At 40.6% G+C, this 24,494-nt stretch overlaps 1 protein-coding gene across 3 annotated transcripts in view; it reads right to left on the reverse strand.

The window, feature by feature from the left end:
• Positions 1-245: 245 nt before the first annotated feature.
• The window catches only part of arid3c (AT rich interactive domain 3C (BRIGHT-like)), a 169,200-nt gene continuing 144,951 nt past the window's right edge, over positions 246-24,494 (reverse strand). For all 3 annotated transcript variants that reach the window (XM_059547891.1, XM_059547889.1, XM_059547892.1), the window contains 5 exons: positions 14,282-14,465; positions 11,031-11,275; positions 4,042-4,314; positions 2,750-2,839; positions 246-1,382 (listed from right to left, as the gene is read on the reverse strand). In XM_059547891.1, coding sequence (XP_059403874.1) covers positions 1,231-1,382; positions 2,750-2,839; positions 4,042-4,314; positions 11,031-11,275; positions 14,282-14,465 — 944 coding nt within the window. In that variant the 3' untranslated portion in view covers positions 246-1,230. The remainder of the gene's footprint in view (positions 1,383-2,749; positions 2,840-4,041; positions 4,315-11,030; positions 11,276-14,281; positions 14,466-24,494) is intronic.

A 24,494-nucleotide genomic window follows, 5' to 3' on the forward strand; every position in this document is an offset into this window, starting at 1 on the left:
AGGACGAGAGGCGAACTCTCAAATGCAAGTGCATTGTTGAAAACATGATGAAAATTGTATTCTATTCACGACAGAGATCTCACCTCATGAATTCAGCCTGTTCACGGCACATACTCTTCTTCTCAAGAGCCTCTCTTTTATGGTTGAAATATTTTTTTTGGTGATCAACGTCCATCTCACAGTCACACGTCACAATATCATTTGACCTTTGACTTGTGAAAGCTGTATTAACCAGTTCGACCCGAGCTGAGATGGTGGAAAATCATTAAACATTGTCGACAAGTGTTCCCCAAATAACTCCCTAATCAATGGAATAAATTTCGCCACGGCTGCAGGCCAAAACCAGCCACGAGAAGAGAATATAGCAGACATAATCCTGTCAGCTTTCCTCAATATCAAGCTATACATGACCAATCTTGCACATATGTCAAGAATTATGATTCTCCCAGTCCTTTAAAGATTGTGTAGATGACTGCTTCGATGGATATAATGATAGCTTTTCTTTACAAACATATATTTAAGCAGTAATTCAGTAAAGAACTTTTTCTCCCTGACTATTTGATGCCCAAGTTAAATGGGACGTGCTTTGCTTAAAATCAAGATATTAATTTCAACTTTCTGAAAATTTGCAGTGGAATCAGATGTGTGATGGTGGTGAGAAAACTCTGCATGAATTATTGTAACATTATCAAATAAACCACTAAAATGTTCGCTCTTGTTCTCTTTGGTAATAGCTGATAATAGCTTGCGGTTTGATTCAAGAACGCAACAAGTAAAGATAAAGATGCCACAACGTCAGGATCTGTGTAGGAAAGTGAAGAATCTTGCTTTGATGCAACATTCACTCTGTCTGAGGAATATCCCGTCCTCTCGAGCGTCACACCGCTCCTTGTGTTCATGGTCATCGTTCATTGTCACGCAGTTTGGTTTAGTCGCTCCACATTGAATAATTAATCCTCATAAGAACAAAATTACAAACTGCAACTTGCTGCATATGTAAATGTACCACACTTCAAATGTGCGGCTATCAGCTGTTGGTGCTCAGCCTTTTTTTTATGGAAGTTTTTTTGATGACGGATGCTCCTGTCCTGATTGCAGGGGGAGGGTTAGAAAAACTGTAAAGAGTGTACAGTGTACATTGAAGGAGACAGAAAACACCGGTCCAACAGAGTGTCCTAGATTGACCCTGTCAGGGGGAGCTGAGTGAAGTGAGGTGGGTCAGGGAGAGGCTCAAGGGGAGCTGGCTGGACCGTGTGAGGAGGAAGAGAAGGACCGCTGTGTCTGGGTGCTGAGGCCTGGGCTGCTGCTCTTTCTCTGGGAGCTGTGTTGGTGATGGCTGCCTGGCATGAAACCTATGGTTGGCTTACGGGCAAACAGGACCCCTGGAGTCAGCAGACACATATTAAAGTTAGTTTCAAAGCATACGAACATCCAAACCACCCAACACCAGCGGTTCAGTTTGTATTTATTTATTAAAAACATTTAAGTGTGATTAAAAATATGCTTATGTAATAAATATGATGATTCTAGATAATTTCATGCAATAATTATATCACAGTCAATAATAATAGTCAAAAAAACCAACATGTTTGGTATGTGATCAACACCCCCTTGACTTTTTTTCATTCACACAATACCGGAGATGCAGTACCCGAAATACCTGATGTCTGTATATTGATAAAGTATCTGAATTTAGTTCAAATCCACATGAAAAATGTGAAGATGCTGACTTAAGAAACGCTAAGATTTTAAAAGGATATGAAGAGAGTTAATTATACATTTTATTTAAATGAATTGTGTGAAATTCCCGTAAAACAAATGAATCACATATATCTAGAATTTTCGGAGAATTTTTTCAGAATCGAGGATATATTTAGACACGATGAAGACAAATCATTAGAGCAAAACATATGCATTTTCATGTCTTTGAACATAAGCCTGTCACTGGCAATCCATTTTGTCAAACTGTCTGAAGTAGACGTATGTGCTGTTCATACAGATCTGTAATTTCAGGTATATATAAACATTTCATCTTTTTTTCAGTGTCATGCACCATGAAAAAAAGAAATGATGCATAATTGATTACATTTTAATGTTTTAAAAACGTCTCAAGACCCCCTTCATTCACTTCTATTCATTTCTGCCCTGTCTCTTTTTACACACAAAAAGGCATTCTGCGCTACTACTCAGTGTGACTTGGCAAGGACATGATTAAACACATTTTAGTTTATATATTTTATTTTAGGTTTTTAACATAGTATACAAAGCAAAGAGTATGAACAATTATATCATAATTAATTATGATAACTAAAACATTAAATCATCCTCCCTAGTAAAAACCTTCAAAGTATTATGTTCTAGGGCTCTACAACTTTACAGGGAACAAACCTTCAGTAAAGATGATAAATCTAAAGCCACTTCAACGTGATCTCCTGAAATGTTCCCAGCAAGCTTATGAGCCATCTTCTAGTAATTACTGTCTCTCGCACATCAGGCACAAGCACTGTATCTAGGTAAGGCAGAGGACCTTTCTCGTGGGCACGAAAGACAATAAGCTCCATCGACCTCCTGGCGCCCAGGCCCAATTTTAAGATATTTAACTTTTTTAACTCTATTGGACTTGCCACTTCATTACGATGGATTTTATAGCAAAGACATCAAATTGTGTGGAGGACTAAGCGAGGGGGTGCTGCTATAACTTATTGAATTTCCTGCCTGCAATTACATCAGCAAACGGCGCTCTGTTTACCTGTGTAGACAACCCCATTTATTTCTATTGACATGTTGATGCTGCTAATGCCATTGGTAGACAGGTTCAATGCAGTCTCTTGTCTATCATCTGTCAAGAGAGGAGCCAGAGAGCGGGGAAGAGAAAAACTCAATATGAGCATTTATAAAAGGAACACAAGAAGCAAGAGAAGCGTGCCACCAACTATCAGTGATAACTCATGAGTGACAGGATAAGGAGGGGTTTATTAAAAGAGTTGAGTGTGTGTGTGTGTGTGTGTGGGGCTTTCACTTCTCTAGACAGTCGCGGGGAGCCTGTATCATAAACAAAACATTTCTTCACTACTAATAAACTGTTACCATTACACACAATGCATTCAACAGAAATACATTAAGTAGGTTTTTTTTTTTTTTTTTACCAAAAAGGGGATGCATTACACACAAGGATTCATATTGCCGAGAAGTCAGCGACTTTCGGTTTTCACTCTTTCTTTACTGTGGATATCTGTTTGCAGGTTAACACAAAATAACATTTAATATAATCTTTAAATTGCAGAGTGTTTCTGTGAGAAAGTCCTGCTCAGCATTATAGAATTATGCTACATTGTCCCACCATATAAAGAGCCTCTTGTTTTAAGAGTGGCATGAGAGTAACGGTCATGCAGAAGACAACAAAACACAACTGGTTACAGTTTTATAAAATAACAAGGATATTATCATTCATAAACAAGTGTTCATAATTCATATTCAGAAATCAAATGTTTTTCATACATTCCCTCAGTTTGATAAAGGAAAAGTGGGAAGGCTAATGTTTTGTCATGTTTTGTATTGCAATCAAACTTTAGGGTTTCCGAGCTGTTGGCTATTTGTGATAAACTTCTCTACCTGAATCTACATGATCTGATCCACAATGCCATCTGTCATCTTTATAGGTCATTCTAGAGAAACACTTTACTTTACTGCCATTTATATTATACTGACACACAAGTCTAAACATGGCTGCCATTTTATTCATCTTTCAAGTTGCTGTTATCGGAAAAATATACTATGGAAGTCAATGGGGACCAGAAACTGTTTGGTCACCCACATTCTTAAACAATATATGTTATGTTTAAAAGAAGAAAGAAATTCAAACAGGTTTGGAACAACTTGAGGCTAAGTAAGTGAGTTTTCATTTTTGGGTGAACTATCTCTTTACGTTTGAGCCTTAAAAAGTAAAAAAAAAAAAAAAGTAAATTACAGTACAGAGATTTTTGTGAAAGCACACACTGAACAAACACATATGAGAACCATCTGTGCATTACTTGCACCCACCTCTGTTGTTCAGTTTGATGTTCACGGGTAGCTGGGTTGCCATGGCGAAGAGATTCTGCTGTAATGCACGTTGCATTATTCTCTGCTGCTCCTCTGCCATCAGTATCACTTTCTTCTCCGGTGGCTCTCCAGACTCCAGCTTCTCCCGGAGCTGCTCCAATGTGGCCGCCTGCACAGCCTGAGCCGCAGCCGCCTGAGCTGCACTGTGGTGGCTGGCCAAAGACACAGGGATGCCCACCCTGTTAGTCAGGCAGCTGGACAGCATGGAGTCCTCTGTGGAGCAAGAAAGCATCATTAAAGGCCCTGATCCACTTCAAATGTAGTTCGTTTAAAAGAACACTGTTCACTGGCTCAAGGAGTAGATTAATGTAAACATGTCGCGATGCTCGTGCGTATCCCCTGAAACAAAACAACAATGAAATGAAGAAGTGTAGGCAATCTAGGTGTGAGACAGGCCCCAATGGTCAGAATATTATAGACAAAGGAATATGATTAGCAGCAGTTCAGAGTCAAGTATCACGTTTGCAATACAAAATAATTTTATTAGTGTTCATTTATTTTATTAAATTGGTTAAATTGTTACACCTTTTTATATTTTATATGGTGTTGTGGTGACCCACAAGGATGTCTGAAAGAGACATTCACCAAGGGACTGCACCTTTAAGAAAAGGGGGGTTTAGACGATGACGAGTTCCGGTTGGTTCGTGTGTTTTGGTTTTGATATCACTCGCTGTACTGTGTGATAGATATATATTGAAGTGGATAGTAAAGCTGACTCGACGCATCTCCGTCTCTTGTCTCCTCACTTACTGCACTCCACATTTGGTGACCCCGTCGCGAGTTGAACACTGCTGAATTATGTCACACAACGACGGTGGTGAAAACGCTGCGGCCGCGGCGCATGTCGGCACTATCTATGCAGCCACCATCAAGTTACCGGACTTTTGGCAGAATAATCCACGGCCGTGGTTTCAGCACATCGAGGCACAGTTCCAGCTGAGAGGAATAACACAGGACGTTATGAAGTATTTCCACGTGGTAGCGGCCTTAGATGCCTCGACGACGGCCAGGGCTATGGCGCTGTTAGAGGCTCCTCCTGCTGACGGCAAGTACGACGCACTTAAAACGTTCCTGTTGAGCCTCTTTCAACTGTCAGAACTGGAGAAGGCAGACCGCCTGCTGTCCCTGAACGGCCTTGGCGACAGCAAGCCGTCCGAGTTAATGGAGAGGATGCTGGCGGTGCTGGGCGCAGCGGATCCCTCATTCCTTTTCGCCCACATATTCCTGCGGCAGCTTCCAGCACCCGTGCGCACTGCATTGGCTAGTTCCCCCCTCCCTTCCTCCAGAGACTACCGAGCACTGGCGGTGGAGGCAGACAGGATTTTCCTCGCCAACCGACAGCAGTTTGTCCATGCACTGCTGCCCACCCAGCGCACATCGGTTCCACCCTTGGAGGACGACCCAGACACTGCAGCTGCTGTGACGGCCCGCCGACAGCGTGAGGACGGGTGGTGTTATTACCATTCCAGGTTTGGGGCCAAAGCCAAGCAGTGTCGTCAGCCTTGCAGTTTTGGAGCCCAGGGAAAAGCCAGGGCCGGCGCTCATTAGCAGCTATGGGCGCTGGCCGTGACTGCAAGCTGTTGTTCATCACTGACACCTTGTCTGGCCGGCGGCTGCTGGTCGATTCTGGGGCTCAGCGCAGCATCCTGCCGGCGCAGCCGGTGGACACCATGGCTGGCGGGCACGGCCCCCGATGGACGCCGCTAACGGCACACCCATTCGTACCTATGGCACGAGGCATGTGGAAGTGTGTTTCGGCGGGCGGCGTTTCAGCTGGGACTTCGTCATGGCTGCTGTGTCTACGTCGCTCCTGGGGGCGGATTTTCTCTGCGCTTATAGACTGTTGGTGGATGTTACAAACTGCCGCCTGATTGACGCCCTCTCTTTTGCTTCGTACCCCTGCATGCTGGGAGGGGCAGGGGCGCTTTGTCTGTCAAACACGCTGGCCAACGGGGACCTGTATCAACGCCTACTTGCTGAGTTCCCCGACATCACCACGCCCACGTTTTCATCGGCGGTGGCTAAGCATGGCGTGGAGCACTACATCACCACGGTGGGCCCCCCAGTCTACGCACGAGCCCGGCGCCTCGACTCTGCCAAGCTCGCTATCGCCAGGGAGGAGTTCGCCACCATGGAGCACCTCGGCATCGTGCGCCGCTCCAACAGCCCGTGGGCTTCTCCCCTGCACATGGTGACCAAGGCTGATGGCGGTCCCTGTGGAGATTTCCGTCGCCTGAACGATGCCACCACACCCGACCGGTACCCAGTGCCGCACATCCAGGACTTCTCCGCCCACCTAGCCGGCGCCACCATTTTCTCAAAGGTGGACCTGGTGCGCGGTTACCACCAGGTGACTGTCCACCCGTAGGATGTCCCCAAAACAGCGGTCATCACACCCTTTGGCCTTTTCGAATTCCTACGGATGCCTTTCGGCCTCAAGGGGGCAGCGCAGACGTTCCAGCGTCTCATGGACTCGGTGCTGCGAGATATGCCGTTCATGTTTGTTTACTTGGACGACATTCTCGTGGCCAGCGCATCTGCAGACGACCACCGAACTCATCTCCGGCAGCTGTTCGGCCGGCTCAGTGAGCATGGCCTCATCATCAACCCGGCCAAGTGCGAGTTTGGCCGGTCATCCATCACCTTCCTCGGCCACCACGTCACCCCACAGGGGGCAGTCCCCCTCCCTGCCAAGGTGGAGGCCGTCGCCAGTTTTCCACGCCCACGCACTGTGAAGTCCCTGCAGGAGTTCCTGGGCATGGTGAACTTCTACAACCGTTTCCTCCCCCGTGCGGCCCAGCTCATGCGTCCATTGTACTACGCCTTGCGGGGTAGGAGACCGGCGGACACGTTGGATTGGTCCCCAGAGATGACTGATGCGTTTGATGCTGCCAAAACTGCACTGGCCAACGCTGCTCTGCTGGCGCACCCGTCTCCGACCGCCCCAGTTGCTCTTATTACGGACGCCTCTGATTACGCCGTGGGGGCTGTGTGTGAGCAGTGGGTGAGCAGAGCCTGGCAGCCACTGGCCTTTTTCAGCAGGAAGCTCCGGGACAATGAGAGGAAGTACAGCGCCTTCGACAGGGAGCTCCTGGGTCTTTTCCTCGCCACCCGTCATTTCCGTTTCCTGTTGGAGGGTCGGCGGTTCACGGCTTTCGTTGACCACAAGCCACTGACGTTTGCTATGGCCAAGTCTACGGAGCCATGGTCTGGTCGACAGCAGCGTCAGCTCTCGGCCATCTCCGAGTTTACCACTGACATTTAGCACGTGGCTGGCAAGGACAATTTCGTCGCCGACTGCCTCTCCCGGGCGGTCGTTGGTTCCGTCCACTTGGGCCTCGACTATGCGGCTATGGCTGCGGATCAAACGGCGGACTCTGAGGTACAAGCCTACAGGAAGGCCCCCACGGCGCTGCTCATGGAAGATGTGATGTTTGGCGCGGCTAACGCTACACTCCTCTGCGACGTCTCCACTGGGCAACCTCGCCCCATGGTACCTGCTGCCTGGAGGCATAAAGTTTTTGATGCCATCCATGGTCTTTCCCACCCGGGGGTGAAGGCCTCTACCAAGCTGGTGGGGGCCAAGTTTGTCTGGCCGGGCCTGCGGAGGGATGTCAGGGCCTGGGCTGCGGCCTGTGTGGCGTGCCAGCGCGCAAAGGTGACTCGTCATACCAACGCTCCTTTGGCACCCTTCAAAGTGCCAGAGAGACGTTTTGATCATGTGAATGTGGACCTGGTGGGCCCACTTCCCCCCTCCCGTGGTTACACATACCTCCTCACCATGGTGGACAGGACCACCAGGTGGCCAGAAGTAGTTCCCCTGTCCTCCACTACATCAGTGGAAGTGGCCCGGGTGTTCATTACGGCTTGGGTGGCCCGTTTCGGCACACTGTCCGACCTCTCCTCGGACCGGGGTCCGCAGTTCACATCGGAGCTTTGGTCTGCGGTCGCCGAGGTCCTTGGGGTGAAGGTCCATCGTACCACAGCCTATAACCCACAGAGCAACGGATTGTGCGAGCGGTTTCATCGTGACATGAAGGCCGCGCTCAGGGCCAGCCTTACGGGCAGCGACTGGGCTGACCGCCTCCCATGGGTTATGCTTGGCCTTCGCTCCGCCCCCAAGGAAGATCTTCAAGTCTCATCTGCCGAGCTGGTGTATGGCCAGCCGCTGCGTGTCCCGGGGGAGTTTCTTCCAGATGCCACGGCCCCGTGGTCAGTTGCCTCACATCGGGCTGCGTCTCGGGACATTGCAGACGCTTTTGTTCCTATTCCAACGTCCCACCATGGCCTTCCCCGGTCCTACGTGCCCAAGGATTTACCATCAGCCAAGTATGTTTTCATCCGCCACGATGGCCATCGGACACCGCTGCAGGCCCCATACGATGGGCCCTTCCGTGTCCTGGAGGGGGGTCTAAGAACTTTGTTGTGGATATGGGGGGCAGGCCTGAGCGGGTGGCTATTGACCGTCTCAAGCCTGCTCATGTGGATATTGGCGAACCGTTTCAGCTGGCCCTGCCCCCACGGCGAGGGCGCCCACCTGCGGCAACCTTGCCCCCTGCCCCGCCCCCTGCCCCGCCCCTTGCCCCTCTACTGTTAGGCGCAGCCGGTATGGCCGCCCAGTCCGCCCCCCTGTGCGTTGACTTTGTTATGTGCTGGACTGTTCTGTTTTGCACTAGTGCATAGTGTCACATGTTCTATTTGGGGTACATGTTCGGCCTGGCCCTGTTATTATGGGTGAATTCTGGGGGGGCCTGTGTGGTGACCCACAAGGATGTCTGAAAGAGACATTCACCAAGGGACTGCACCTTTAAGAAAAGGGGGGTTTAGACGATGACGAGTTCCGGTTGGTTCGTGTGTTTTGGTTTTGATATCACTCGCTGTACTGTGTGATAGATATATATTGAAGTGGATAGTAAAGCTGACTCGACGCATCTCCGTCTCTTGTCTCCTCACTTACTGCACTCCACAGTGTCATGATTTACTTTCGATAAAAACAAAGGTTTATTATTGTACATATGTTGGCATTTCATTTATTGTACCCTTTATATTCGCTTATTGAAAAAACAGCAGCAGCAGCAGCAGCAGCAGTATAGTGTAACATTTATTTGAGAAACATGTAGGCCTATTTGGTACTTGCTACCTTATATCTTTTCTCTTTCCTTTCATTCTTTTCATGGCTTTGGAAAACTTGTCTCGCATGATTCTCTATGTGCCTTTTTTTGCATAACTCCGGGTCCCAAATCTTGGAAAAATTGCCAACTTAAAACTATTTCCAACTATTTTAAGTAATGGACAATTTACTCATAGTTTATAGCCTATTCCTTGAAATAACCTCGTATTTTTACGATGCTTAATTTTGCCAGACTGAACACTTACAAACAGTGAAGCCTAACAGTTGAGAAAACAGAAGCCCTTTATCACAAATAAATGTAACACAATCTTTAAAATGATGACTTACTCATTGTTAAGAGTTGATTCATTTAGTGTTTTTTCTTCATATTTTTGAATAAAAACTGAAATATTATTATAATATAAAAAAGAACTGTTTGATTTTTATATATTTTTAAATGTAATTTAATCCTGTGATGGCAAAACTGAATTTTCAGCAGTCCTTACTCCAGTCTTCAGTCAGTGCCACATGATCCTTCAGCAACCATTCTAATGCTGAAATAATTATTATTATTATAAATGATGAGTAATAATTTTTAATGAACAGAAAGTCAATTTAACGCATCCTTCCTGAATAAAAACATTTATTTCTTAAAAAAAAAAAAAAAATCTCACTCACTTCAACATTTTGAACAGTTAGTGCATTTTATTATTTTTTATATTTTATTTTAGTTATCTGACATTCATTTTAATACTGTGGACCTGATTCACTTCAAATCAAAATTTTATGGTTTTGCAAATGAAAAGGAAGCTATTCAATAATCTGAATGCAGCATTTTGTTCTACAATTTTAGGTTTAGAAATATGCTGCAACATCCTCACAGGGAAGTATGAGTATGAAACATGGGTCATGACATCTATTTAAAGCTGCTCTGTAAACACTATAAATACTGTCAGATTCGTAAGGCTCTTTGATTCTTGCGTGACTTGTCTTTTTCCATATGGGCACATCACTGAATCATGAAGCAGCCCATGTGTCTTTGTGTCATTGCTCCTGCTGCTGTGATGCGGAATCTGGCAGAGTGGGCAAGAGGAAGTCCTGCAAGCTGTTTCCTGTCTGCTCTGATGACCATTCAGGCCACTGCGTGGAATAAGCCTGAGTAAGATGTGGCAGTGTTATTATCTAAGAGAGATAACTTCTTCTTTGGAGGATCAACATGGTCTGCAATAACATAAAATTTCCTAATAAGGAATACCACTTTTCCTTCGGTTTCTTTTCAAAAATTAACCATCAATAGAATGCAGTTTTTTTCTTGTTGTATTCTACATAATAATTTTTTTTATTTGGAATATTTGATCTATTTCTCATTGTAGTCTATATTATTTTATCGATACAGTAAAGAATTCTAGTGCAAGGAAGGTAAAATGTTGTATGTTCTAATTAATAAACTAATTAATTACTAATTAATTTTAAATTAAATAATTACTAATTAATTTTAAATTAAATAAAATGTTCTATTCTTTAAAAAAAATCTAACTACCTTTCTAATCTTTTTGTATTCTAATTTATTTTCATTTATTATGCAATTATGTGTGTGTGTGTGTGTGTATATATATAGCACTTGTATATCATTGCTCTTTTTGTTGTTTTTGATTGCTTCCACTGTCCTCATTTGTAAGTCGCTTTAGATAAATGCGTCTGCTAAATGAATAAATGTATGTTCACCTGTGTAAAGCATATTAATATGTATCTTAATATTTAAGTATTTTAACATTGATTTTTTTAAGTAGTTGTGACAAAGGGAAATACAAACACAAACCTTTCTTGATAACAGAGGTCTGAGTCATGTGCCCACCATTAGGAGTGGACATGCTGATGTGGGGCATCTGGAGTTTTGGGGAAGCCAGCAGTGTGGGGGTTCCCACAGGGGAGTAGCTGAAGAGGGTGGACCCATAACTCTGTCTCCGCCCTTCCCGACGGTTGCTGTCGATAGCTGCCTGAAGCTCCACGGGAGAGCTCAGTCCACGCTTTTCACATTCATATGGATAGAGGTACTTCATATACCTGTAGACAAGAAAGGACAGAGTGTGAAGCTACACCTAAATATCAAACCAAATGGCATCTTCAAATAAAAGATAAGAATATTTACTCAGAACAAACTTCATGTTTCTAAGAAATTTTTAAAATGATTTTTGATCAGGAGATCTCGAAGTGATTGTTATGCATATAGTTCACACAGGTGTCGTAACCACTGGTGTAGTTCATCCACTGACAGCTGACACCAAAAACCCTTTGCCCTCATTTTGAACTGAACATCTATTATTTTAATCCCATCATATATTTAATGAGTTTTCAAAACTATGTCATTGACAGGTTTTTTTTTGTGGGGGGGGTTGGGGGGGTGGTTCTAGGACAGAAACATTACTCTACAATGTAATTTGAATTTACTTTTTTTTTTTGTCATCATCAACGTAACATTAATGACTGCCTTCAAATTCCATTATTTTGCTTGCTTGTCAGAATCAGAAAGAGCTTTATTGCCAAGTATGCTTGTGCATACAAGTAATTTGTTTTAGTGACATAAGCTCCCAGTACACAGAGACACAGAGACAACAACAACACAAAGACAATAAAAGTAATATGAGAATAAAAAATACACACATGTAAATATAAATAGACAAAAATGAATTTTATTGCATAATGTGGGAAACACTGAACTGTTCATAAGGTAGATTGCCTGGGGAAGAAACTGTTCTTGTGCCTGGCTGTCCTGGTATTTATGGCTCTACAGTGCCGGCCAGATGGCAAAAGTTCAAAAAGAGGATAACTTATGACTACAGGGCTACAGGAGACCTGCATGTCTTAGAGAGTTGTGTAATTGTGTTAAATGACAGTGCTGAGATTGGACTTGCACAAACAAGTTCATGTGTTCCCCAAGTACGTCAAAGATTTACACAGAAAGTAGCAACAGAAACAGCACCATATTTCTGAAACACATACAACAATATTTTGTTTTCATGAAATATTTGAGTCAAATGTAAAATTTACTAAAATTTTACTAAAAGTTAAAATCTCTTTATTAGGGGTGCAAAAAAAGCAATCAAATTAATTATATAAATATTATATTTACAATAGTAAATTAATCAAATGAACTGCAATTAATCACATATACACTTCCATTCAAAGGTTTAGGGTCAGTAAGATTTATTTTTAAATAAAATTGTTAAAAGGGGTAATATGATGCGACACCTATTTTTTCCTGTTCTTTAGTGTGTTATGTAGCTATTTGTGCATGTATATGATCTGCAGAGTTACAAAGCTCAAAGTCTCCCACAAGAGGAGTTATTCTATCTAAAAGAGAAGGCAGATCCAGACTGGGCTTAAACGCCTCGTTCAAACACGCCCCCACATGTCTACGTCACGATGACACCCAAATGTTCATGCAAAGAAGGCCATGGTTTCAGTAACCGCAGTAGTGTTGATGCAGTCATGTCAGGGAGACACTGTTTGTTTCTGTGCGAAAGCAAAAGCACTTTATTTGGCCTTCCCAAAGAAGATGCAATGTAGAATCATTGGTTAAAATGTATTTGCAACAGAACAGCACAACCCAGATGTTTGAATTTGTGCAACGCGTTTTAATGGACAACAGTTTTGTGAACTTTGGAGAGTACAAGGCTGGCTGTGCACAAAGGCTATTTCTAAAAATAAAAAAAGGTCAATTCCAACTTTGCAATGACAGTCTGGTGCTTCTGAATCAGCTACTGTAAGTATGTTTTGTTATTGGTTTAAGTATTTGCTATTCACTGTTCAAATGCTGAGTTTTGTGCCACATAGTGTGTGTGTTTGAGGGGAACAGGGTCTCATCACAGCAGAGTGTACAGCCTGTCAGAAATCATAGCACGTCAGCTGTCTTATCCCTGGTTTGTGTACTGCAAATGCATACGAGCATCATCACTGTGTATGTCACGCGACTCTGTTCCCCTTTCGGGCTTGAACTGACGGTAAAACTAAGGACATTATTAGCTTGTCTTGATATTTACTTTGAAAGATGGAAAGCGGCGTTACATTTTGTATGAGTGCTTGTGGTGTTCGGCTGTGCTTGTCGGAAGGAGGGACTTTGTAGAAAACTACACATTTGAGAGAGGTGGGGCATAGAGAACCTACAATAATGTACAGTATTTGAAAAAGAATGTGTTTTTATAACATTAAAGCATGTCAACATATACTGTTACACCAAAAACACAAAATAATATTTAAAAAAGCACCATATGATCCCTTTAAAAGTGACAGTGAAGACTTTACATTGTTATAAAAAGAATATAATTTGACTATGTAAAATAAATTTATATAGATAAATTAAGTACAAAAATAAATTCTGAAAAGTTTTCAGAATTAATTTGTTTTTCAACATGAAAAAAATGATTTCTGAAGGATCATGTGACACTCAAGACTTGTATAATGGCTGCTGGCAGCTTTGCCATCACGAAAAGAAATGACATTTAAAAACATTAAAATATAAAATAGTTATTTTAAATGGTAATAATTTTGTCATAATATGATTGTTTCACTGTATCTTTGTTCAAATTAATACAGCCTCTGTGAGCCTAAATTTTAAACAAAAAAACCTTAGATGAGTGTTAGATGAGTAAAGCATTAATCAAAAAGCAGCTTTAAAAATCAATATATTGTCCACAGCAATCCATTTCACAATCAAGTTTGTCAATGTGCCTTAGGTTAGCAGTTGTTCACACAGGATGCATTCTTTTGTTCGGAGCCTTTATTAATATGCAAAATGTCTTTGGCCATTACGGTGTGTCCTACTGTCTTTTTTTAGGTTCTTTCACCATAAAAGCCATATTTTTGACATTATTGTTTGCTTGATGAATCTCAATTTTGCTGTACAAAAGTATCTTTTTTTAAAGCTCGTTCTTACTTCTACCAAACACTGTCAAATACACTCCTCTCTTCACTCTCTTTATTTTAAAATCAGATAATTGGACAGGACAAGATAGACGAGAATCAACTGGCAGTTATCAACAGGTTGTTCCCGTCTGAAGTTATGTCACTCACTGTGTTCGGAGGGTGAACGCCGCACTGGTGATGGAGGTAGGGAGGTTCAGGCCTTTGGTAATCTCGCGCCATATTTTCTTATTGATGACTTCCACTAAGCCGCCTTTTTCAGTGACAAGCTTGTAGAGAGTGTAGAGATCCAACACCTGCTTGGCCATGATAGGAATCCGATTCACTGGAGTCCCTGCAGGAGCCGAGGAAAAAGCACAATATCCACAATCAATGCCATTAACTCAAGCTCATTGACGGGCCTCTATAATAAGGCCAATCAGTCAAGCATAAGTAAAACGTCCGACAGCTTCCCACTCCACTTAGCAAAAATATCACTTTTTCATTCAGTCAAAGGTCTGCACTGTCTGTTTTGCCTCTAGTGAAAAGAAAGACCCGTGGCTTCTTATTTGGAGAGCGATTGGATTTATGTAAGAGTGAAATCTCAATCAGTAAAAATAATTTCACACTGTATACTCAGTGAAAATCATTTATCATGATCTAATCTAATATGCACCTTAAATCCCTAACAGTAGTTGGAAATAATCATTTTGACTATAAAGAGCAAATGGCTATTTTTAAAAGAGAACAAAAATCACCAAACATCTAAACTCTCGGATGTCGATGCTTAAACACTGCTCTCCTTCTCACTGCCAGTTCATTTGTTGAATGGAAAAAAACCTTGGTGATAATTTGTGCTCACGATTTAATGTTAGGTTGTAATGTGCGAAGAGGATAAGCCCTTTGTGTGCATCTGAGACCGCCTGACCTCAAGATAATTAACCTGTATTTTGCTGATAGAGTTCTATTGTGCCCATTGGATTTGCCATAATAGCAATCAATACGCAGAGAAATATAGAGCAAACAACAGCAAGGAGAGCCACAGTCTGAAAAGAGCGAGGAGAGCAGAGCTATGGTCTATCACGGTAAAAACACATCAATTAAGACTTGTAATTATGACTTCATTTTGCCTCTCTGGCATGGAAACTAAGAGACACTATTAAAAGCAAAGATTTATCTTCCTTCTCTCTGAGACAATGCTTGCATTTAGGGCTGGGCGATATACAAAAAAAAAATGATATCTCGATATTGTCAAATTTTTTACGATATTCGATATATATCTCGATATGTTTGCATTTAAATAATAAAAAATAAAACATGATTTTCTTTTGCCCATTAAAAAAAACAAAAAAACATTTAGATTAAACAGCTAATTTAAGCAGTTAAAAAATCTAGACCAAGAGATCACTTACTGCTTTTTATTAATGAATACATGTAGGCCTATATGTAACTGAAGCAGTGCAAATTAAGTAACAGTTACAGAAAGTGCATTCTGGCAACTTTTTAGTGCATGCAATTCACAATTTAAACTATGCAACTGGGATAAGTATTTTATTTTAATTTTTTAACAAGTTTTTAAGCTAAGAACACAAGTCTGTCAACTGTCTGTGGTTTTAAGAGAAGCTCTGTGGCATGAAACTATGTTCCTACTGACACTAAAAACCCTCTTAGATGGGGAGCTAGTTGCTGAAGCACATAGCTATTTCTTATATATAAATATATATAAATGAATACCAAAGACTTTTGCATTCTCTCTGTCTATATTATGGAAACTGGTAAACATATCAGTGAAATTCCCCAATAGTAATTCCAAATGGCCATAGCCTATGTTTCTCTATTCAAACATCAGCGGTCGAGTAAGTGCATTTATTTTGCGATCACAAATGCAAACAATACAGTTGAGATCTCACGACAGAACACAGACCGGCTGAACGACGCTTTCATTAGATCGCTCAATTCCAGCTTGTTAGTGTTTTCAGATTATCGTCAGCGGCTCTTCCGCAATGAGGAGTGAGCACGTGCGCATGGTTGCCAGATTGCTTAAAATAAGCAAACACCGGGCAGAAAATGTATCCTTGTAACAGTGGAGCTCTGATTCGGAGATTTAAACTCTTGTTATCTGGCAACCGCTATCATTACAGCTCTCGTAGTAGAGGGGCGTAGAGCAGTCAGCAGTTACAGGTTCCTTTTTTGGACATTCGGCGCGTTCTTTTGGGAAAGTATGCTTGAATTTGAAATATTCGATATTCCCGATATATTCAAATTGTACATCGTCGTCAAAATTATTCCGATAGTATCGCTAATATTCGATATATCGCCCAGCCCTACTTGCATTAGATCTAAATTAGCAAAAACATCTAAAACAATCGATTGATGTTTCTAACTTCTCCTCAAACTGACCACACAATCACTGAAATAAAAGTAACTATCAAGGGTTTTCATTTGAAAAACCTGAAATTTGATTCTAATCATAATTTACAATCAGTGTTGGGGAGTAACTAGTTACATGTAACGGCGTTACGTAATTTAATTACAAAATTATTGTAACTGTAATTAGTTACAGTTACTACGAAAAAACGAGTAATTAAATTACAGTTACTTATGAAATTTTTAACGATTACAAAGGGGATTACATTTGAATATTTACACACATCCACATACAGATTTAACTGATTTATTTCCCAAATTGCACTGACTATTCTGAGACATACCGCCCTAATAATTTCCGGGATGCGGAAACACAGTCTGGTTCGTAGAATCCAGTCATAAAAACGAAATGCCTAACGCGGACGGATTATGCCACATTTTGGATGACTAAATCAAAAGTAGGTCAGTACACTTGAATCAAAACATGACATCGACTAGTGTCTGTGAATATAAAGCCCCAAAAATGCAATATATGACTTGCACATTCTGCGTGTCTGTGGAAATCAGGTGCGGACTGGACACCGGGAGAACCGGGACAATTCCCGGTGGCCTGGCAGCCGATTTTGACCCACTATTTAATATCATTATTGTATAATTGCCTGCCGAATGTACTAAAGCGATCATTTGCGAATACGCCATTTCATAATTAAATCTCTAATAAGTCATGAAGTGTTAGTCATGACTCGCGCGCTCTCCGCGCCTCCGCCAAACGGTTTGGATCAGACTCCGAGTAATCAATGCGAGAGAGAGAGAGAGAGAGAGAGAGAGAGAGAGAGAGAGTGAGAGAGTGAGAGAGACAGAGACTGGAGCAGTGGACTGCTGGAGCAAAGAAGCAGAACTACTGTTCAGGGTTTCAGGTCAGTTTCATCTGTAAAGATGCTTTTTTGTCTTTGTTTTTTTATTTATTTAATCAAGCAGCAGCACGTTGCTCATCAGTCATCACTCAAAATACTATATAAAGGACATCATTATTATCAGTTGTAATGTTACAGTAGTAATTTAGCTGAAAAAAAAATCCGATTTTTTAATAGGTTTAGGGGGAGCTACGACAGACAACAACACAACCCTTACGAAAATTAACATTTTAATATAAACTATAAATCCAGAGAAAATGGTTACTATTCTTTAACTGTGATAACCAAAAATGTAAAATTATTTTACAAATGTATTTATTTAAAAATAAATACAAATCCATTTGCAAAAAAACAAGGTTATTTTACTTTTATATAGGCTAATAAAAGCATGTTTAACTGTTGTAAGGGAAAAACATGACTCGTGTACAGTATTAGGATTTCTCTATAAAGATATTGTAGTATTGTAGAGTATTGTATTGTAAAGTATAGTTTTGTTCAATCTTGAGTATTAAAGTCATGAGAGAGATGGATAACAGGGCAAAATAAAGAGACTGAAGAGAAAAATGGAAGTGAAGGTGCAGTTCAGGAGAGAACTTTTAATTATTTAGCATGTCCCCAAATTAAAGATTTAAACCTTTTTTTTATGTCAGGTCCATACAAAAAATAGTTTTGTCCATGAACTGGTTTGTATGAGTTTGAATTTTCCAGTCTGATTTTTTTTCCCAGTCCACCCCTGCTGTAAATTAATGGCAAAGACATGGTTTCATTTACTACACATAGGCCTACTGAAGTTCGCAGTGTGTTCAACCTCTGCTGCATCAATATAGGAGTACACGAGCACATAAACATAATTTCTAGAACTGCTCTGTGTCACTTAATGTGCATTTTACTTATTTTGAGAAAACTATCATCATATACAAAGAAACAGCAGTTTAAAAAAACACCAATGTTTCAGGAGTTTAGTACACAGAATACGTCACATGCTTATTAGATAACTGTATTTAAGTTGATGTATATGCTTTTATTTATTATTCTTTAATTTTCACAAATTTATAAAAGTAATCAAAAAGTACTCAAAAGTAATTAGTTACTTTACTTTAATAAAGTAATTGAAAAAGTTACACTACTATTACATTTTAAACAAGGTAACTTGTAATCTGTAACCTATTACATTTCCAAAGTAACCTTCCCAACACTGTTTAAAATGGAAATCAAGTAATAACCCAACACTGTACAAATAGTTTTGCTGTACACAAAACATAACACAAAACATACATAAAATGTATGATTTATTTAATTATAGAACATATATACATATATCTAAAATAACCTTAAAATGATTTTGTATTTTGTCTTAACATTCCTGAATATCAAGACAGGTACCCTGCATATTAGGGTCCTTTTCACACTTGGTTTGCTTGCCTGGTCCGAACCCGAGTTCAAATGCTCCCCACTCCCCCTGGATCCGAACCGTGGTTCGCTTGCATCATCAAGCCTGCAGCTGTTTACCTGGTTGCTTAGTAATGTAATAACATTACTCTATGCACTTTTATGTATTTACGTTTTTGAACCGTTCATTTTGTTTACAAAGCTTCGGTACATAACAGCACTTGAGTCTGTCTTACGAATGTACTGCAAATGCTCTAAAGAACACTGAAGGCAAACAGAAACGAGATGTACAGCTCTCTGCTTGCAGTGCATCAGTCAAGCTCGTCAGGAAAGTGAGTGAAACACACACACAAACACACATTTTCATCAAATATGTCATTAATAGCAGTTCACTTCTGCGAGTTGGTACGATTGCGTTTACATCAGCAGCGAACCGTATCAGAGTTCACATGAACCGTACCCCAGACCACTGTTTTTAAGCGCACCCGAGTTCAGTAGACAGCGTTCACATCATCCAAATGAACCGAACTCTCAATCAATCGAACCTGGGTGCGCACCAAAAGTGCTAGTGTGAAAACACCCTTGAAGATACACCGTGTGTGAATTTGCAAGAATTTGGCTAAATCTGTTCAACTGACTTTGGATATTGCTTATTTGCTTAATGTGAATGTCAGTAGATTTATTGCATAAACTATGAAATAGGCACTATAAAGACTAGCTAGCATTTTTACAGTAGATTGAAAGTTACCTCATTGTGTGAATGCTTCAAAACAACTTAGAAAGTCCTGGAAGAGATTTGCAATTGTGAGAAAATGTCTCCCGTAATCAAAAACAATCTATGCTTATTTCCTGTGAGCTTTTTGTTTTTCAGTGCATTTTATTTTTTGCATAGTAAAAGTGGTTTGCCTTTTCCCATATAATTTTATCACTTAAATACCTTAAATCTTCAAGTTTAGTGTTTTCTTCTTCCTAATATAACGTATTCCTGTTTTAATCAAACTTTTAGGGTGATTAAAAGCAAATACTGGGCAAATATTCCCTCCGGACATCACTTGTAAAACCTTCCCTCCTAACATACTCCTTACTTAACATACCTTATAATGTACAAAGTTAAAACACAATAATGCACAAATACTTATTTATTCCCATGCACAATAGGCAAAGTGAAATGAGGCTGGAGCAATAAATAAAACCTGACTCTATGAAAGGCACCTTTGGACTGAATCTGAACCTGGATAAGAGTCTTTTAAACAAGATTTACGAGCGCTCGATCTCTGAGCTGATGTATTCTTCTCCTCTAGTTCTCTGAATAAGATGCAGTGAATAAAGGCCAGTACGAGCTTTTGTCATCCCAAACAATTTGATCTGGTCATGCATCATTATGACAACGAGTGATTGTGGAGCGCAGAGAAACACGTTTCGCCAAGCTCATATAGCTGCCTGCTGTTAATTGCTCACTGGCTAAAAAGGTTTAATTGAAAATGTGCTGAAGTGAATAAGCTGGTGTTGGGGCCAATCATCTATGTGGCTGCCTTCATCAGCAGTCTGCGTTTTAATCATTCGCTTCAGCCAGATAATGGAAGGACATTGTGCCTGCGATTGCATGGTTTTGCGAAGCATGAAATGAAGGGCCAATTTGTAAACACAACGCTAGAAAAAAACTTTATCCATGTGTATAAAACAGGCAAATCGAACTGACCAACAAGCATTAGTAAGTCCTCTATAATGTGTTTGTCAGGAACACTAGGTAGCTTTACATTATGCATTTGGGTGATGCTTTTATCCAAAAGTGACATTTAAGAAATGCTACAAAGGCAACTCTTCCTAGGGAGCTAGCAACAGGTTTGCCTACATGCTTTCCATTTGACAAAAAATTAAATAAAAAATTAATCTCTGCTTGGGTTGAAAATATTTATTTTTCTGTGTTGTTACAGTGTTGTGCATTATAATCAATCACATACAATTCCTTTTGTAAGAGTTTATGAATGCAAGGGCCAATCAGAGACGTTCAGATGAATCATCTCTGAAACACCAGAGTTTTGTTGTTCAGTGCGTGCGCTCGCTGACTGAATTCTGCTCTCTCGCAAATTCCCACATCATAAACAACAGAGTGCAGATGTTCATGTGATTTAAGTATGAGACATGTACTCTTCATAGTGTAGACGGCTTCACTGATTTATAACGGGAATGATGTTTTTTTTTTAAAGTGCATTAACTCAGTCAGTGATGATGTTCTTTGATGATGTTAATGTTCTTGGCTCGTTTTCTGTAGCTGCTATCTGAATAACTGAGGATATGTAAGCATTATAATTACCAACTTCAAATGTTTCTATTAAATGATCATGTTAAATACAAATTCAGTCATATTAAAAATTATTTTAATAATTATTAAATTATTTTATGACATCCATAGGCTATTTAACAAAAATATATAATAATAATAATTCCTTACATTTATATAGCAATTTTCTAGGCACTCAAAGCGCTTTACATTGTCAGGGGAGTATCTCCTCATCCACCACCAGTGTGCAGCATCCACCTGGATGATGCGACGGCAGCCATAGTGCGCCAGAACGCCCACCACACACCAGCTTACTGGTGGAGAGGAGAGAGAGTGATGAAGCCAATCAGTAGATATGGGGATTGTTAGGAGGCCATGATGGTCAGAGGCCAATGGGCAAATTTAGCAAGGTCACACCTCTACTCTTTTCGAAAGACATCCTGAGATTTTTAATGACCACAGAGAGTCAGGACCTCGGTTTAACGTCTCATCCAAAGGACAGTGCTTGTTGACAGTATAGTGTCCCCATCACTACACTGGGGCGCTAGGACCCACACAGACCACAGGGTGAGCGCCCCCTGCTGGCCTCACTAGCACCTCTTCCAGCAGCAACCTAGTTTTCTCAGGAGGTCTCCCATTCAGGTACTGACCAGGCTCAGCCCTGCTTAGCTTCAGTGGGAAACTGGTCTTGGGCTCCAGGGTGATATGGCTGCCGATATATCAAATACACATATAATGTGTATAGATTACACTAACATTATGCTGCTTTTAGCCTTACCCTGGAGTTGGTTCACTCTCCTGCTGTGAAACTAAGTAAATAATTAAATAAATTAGCATGATAACATCATGTATCTGTGATCTCAAATGCTGACAATAGGATACTATGGAGCATATCTCTAATATATACAGTATGTATGCATATATACAGGTGCATCTCAATAAATAAGAATGTTGTAGAAAAGTTAATTTATTTGAGTAGTTCAACTCAAATTGTTAAACTTGTGTATTAAATAAATTCAGTGCACACACACTGAAGTAGTTTAAGTCTTTAGTTCTTTTAATTGTGATGATTTTGGCTCACATTTAACAAAATCTCAACAAATAAGAATTCTTCATAAGACCAATAAAAACATTTTTTTTTTGTGAATTGTTGGCCTTCTGGAAAGTATGTTCATTTACTGTACATGTACTCAATACTTGGTTGGGGCTCCTTTTGCTTTAGTTACTGCCTCAATTCAGCGTTGCACGGAGGTGATCAGTTTGTGGCACTGCTGAGGTGGTATGAAAGCCCAGGTTTCTTTGACAGTAGCCTTCAGCTCATCTGCATTGTTTGGTCTCTTGTTTCTCATTTTCCTCTTGACAATAGCCCATAGATTCTCTTCAGGGTTTGCTGAGTAGTCAAGCACACCAACACCATGGTCATTTAACCAACTTTTGATGCTTTTGGCAGAGTGGGCAGGTGCCAAATCCTGCTGGAAAATGAAATCAGCATCTTCAAAAAGCTGGTCAGCAGAAGGAAGCATGAAGTGCTCCAAAATTTCTTGGTAAATGGCTGCAGTGACTTTGGTTTTCAAAAAACACAATGGACCAACAGCAGCAGATGACATTGCACCCCAATCATCACAGACTGTGGAAACTTAACACTGGACTTCAATTAACTTGGGCTATGAGCTTCTCCACCCTTCCTCCAGACTCTAGGACCTTGGTTTCCAAATGAAATACAGAACTTGCTCATCTGAAAAGAGGACTTTGGACCACTGGGCATCAGTCCAGTTCTTCTTCTCTTTAGCCCAGTTAAGATGCCTCTGATGTTGTCTGTGGTTCAGGAGTGGCTTAACAAGAGGAATATGACAACTGTAGCCAAATTCCTTGACATGTCTGTATGCCTTGACCCCAGCCTCAGTCCATTCCTTGTGAAGTTCACTCAAATTCTTGAATCGATTTTTCTTGACAATCCGCATAAGGCTGCGGTTCTCTCGGTAGGTTGTGCATCTTTTTCTTACACACTTTTTCCTTCCACTCAACTTTCTGTTAACATGCTTGGATACAGCACTCTGTTAACAGCCAGCTTCTTTGGCAATGAATGTTTGTGGCTTACCCTCTTTGTGAAGGGTGTCAATGATTGTCTTCTGGACAACTGTCAGATCAGCAGGGGAAGTCGTGGCCTAGTGGTTAGAGAGTTTGACTCCTAACCCTAGGGTTCTGGGTTTGAATCTTGGGCAGGCAATACCACGATTTAGGTGCCCTTGAGCGAGGCACTGAACCCCCAACTGCTCCCCAGGTGCTGCAGCATAAATGGCTGCCCACTGCTCCGGCTGTGTGTTCAGGGTTTGTGTGTGTTCACTGCTGTGTGTGTGCACTTTGGATGGGTTAAATGCAGAGCACAAATTTTGAGTTTGGGTCACCATATTTGGCTGAATGTCATGTCACTTTCACTTTTTTCAGTCTTCTCCATGTTTGTGTAGCCTAGTGAACCAAACTGAGAGAACATTTTGAAGGCTCAGGAAACCTTTGCAGGTGTTTTGAGTTGATTAGCTGATTGGCATGTCAGCATATTCTAATTTCTTGAGATGTGAATTGGTGGGTTTTTGTTAAATGTAAGCCAAAATCATCACAATTAAAAGAACCAAAGACTTAAACTACTTCAGTCTGTGTGTATTGAATTTATTTAATACAAAAGTTTCACAATTTGAGTTGAATTACTGAAATAATTTATTGAGATGCACCTGTATATATAGATAGAGATAGAGATAGAGAGAGATAGAGAGAGATTACAGAATTATAGAAAGGTGCAATAATTAAATCTACAGTTTTTTTTAATTGAAACAAGGTAGATGGTTATGACTAGCCACATATTTGTACTTTTTATATTCATACATACTTTTGATTAATATGATTCTATACACCGTAAAACAAGTAAAAATAAAATAAAATAAAAACGTAAAATAAAAAAATAAAATAATTTTAAATAACCAATGCAGCACAATAATCAAAGACATACATATAGTGCATGTTTAAAAAAAGCTAAACAAAACAACAACAACAACAAAAAATTAAAAGGAGGTACTTTGTGGAGCAGCCAATTATTGTAAATTAGCATAATCAAAATAAAAATAAAATAAAAAATTAAAATTAAAAACATCTTAACAGAATGGCATTTCAACACACTTCAGGGGTGTGCTTTGGGAGTGCTATCAGTCTGAATTCTGTCCTATGGAAAACAGGGAAATTAGAACTGAAAATATGTCAGAAACTAAAAGACTCATTCATCAAGGTTGCTTATGGTCTTTCATTCTCTTCATTAGTATTTCAGGTAATTATAAAAGTGTCAATTATTGATTTATTCAAAAGAAAGTGCTGATGCTGCCCTAAGATGTGATCAATTTACTGTTGCCTTCCTGTGGGAATCATGATTCAAAGTGGGAATTTATCA

This window comes from Carassius carassius, chromosome 4, assembly GCF_963082965.1.
Source record: "Carassius carassius chromosome 4, fCarCar2.1, whole genome shotgun sequence".
In the NCBI taxonomy this organism is placed as follows: Eukaryota; Metazoa; Chordata; class Actinopteri; order Cypriniformes; family Cyprinidae; genus Carassius; species Carassius carassius.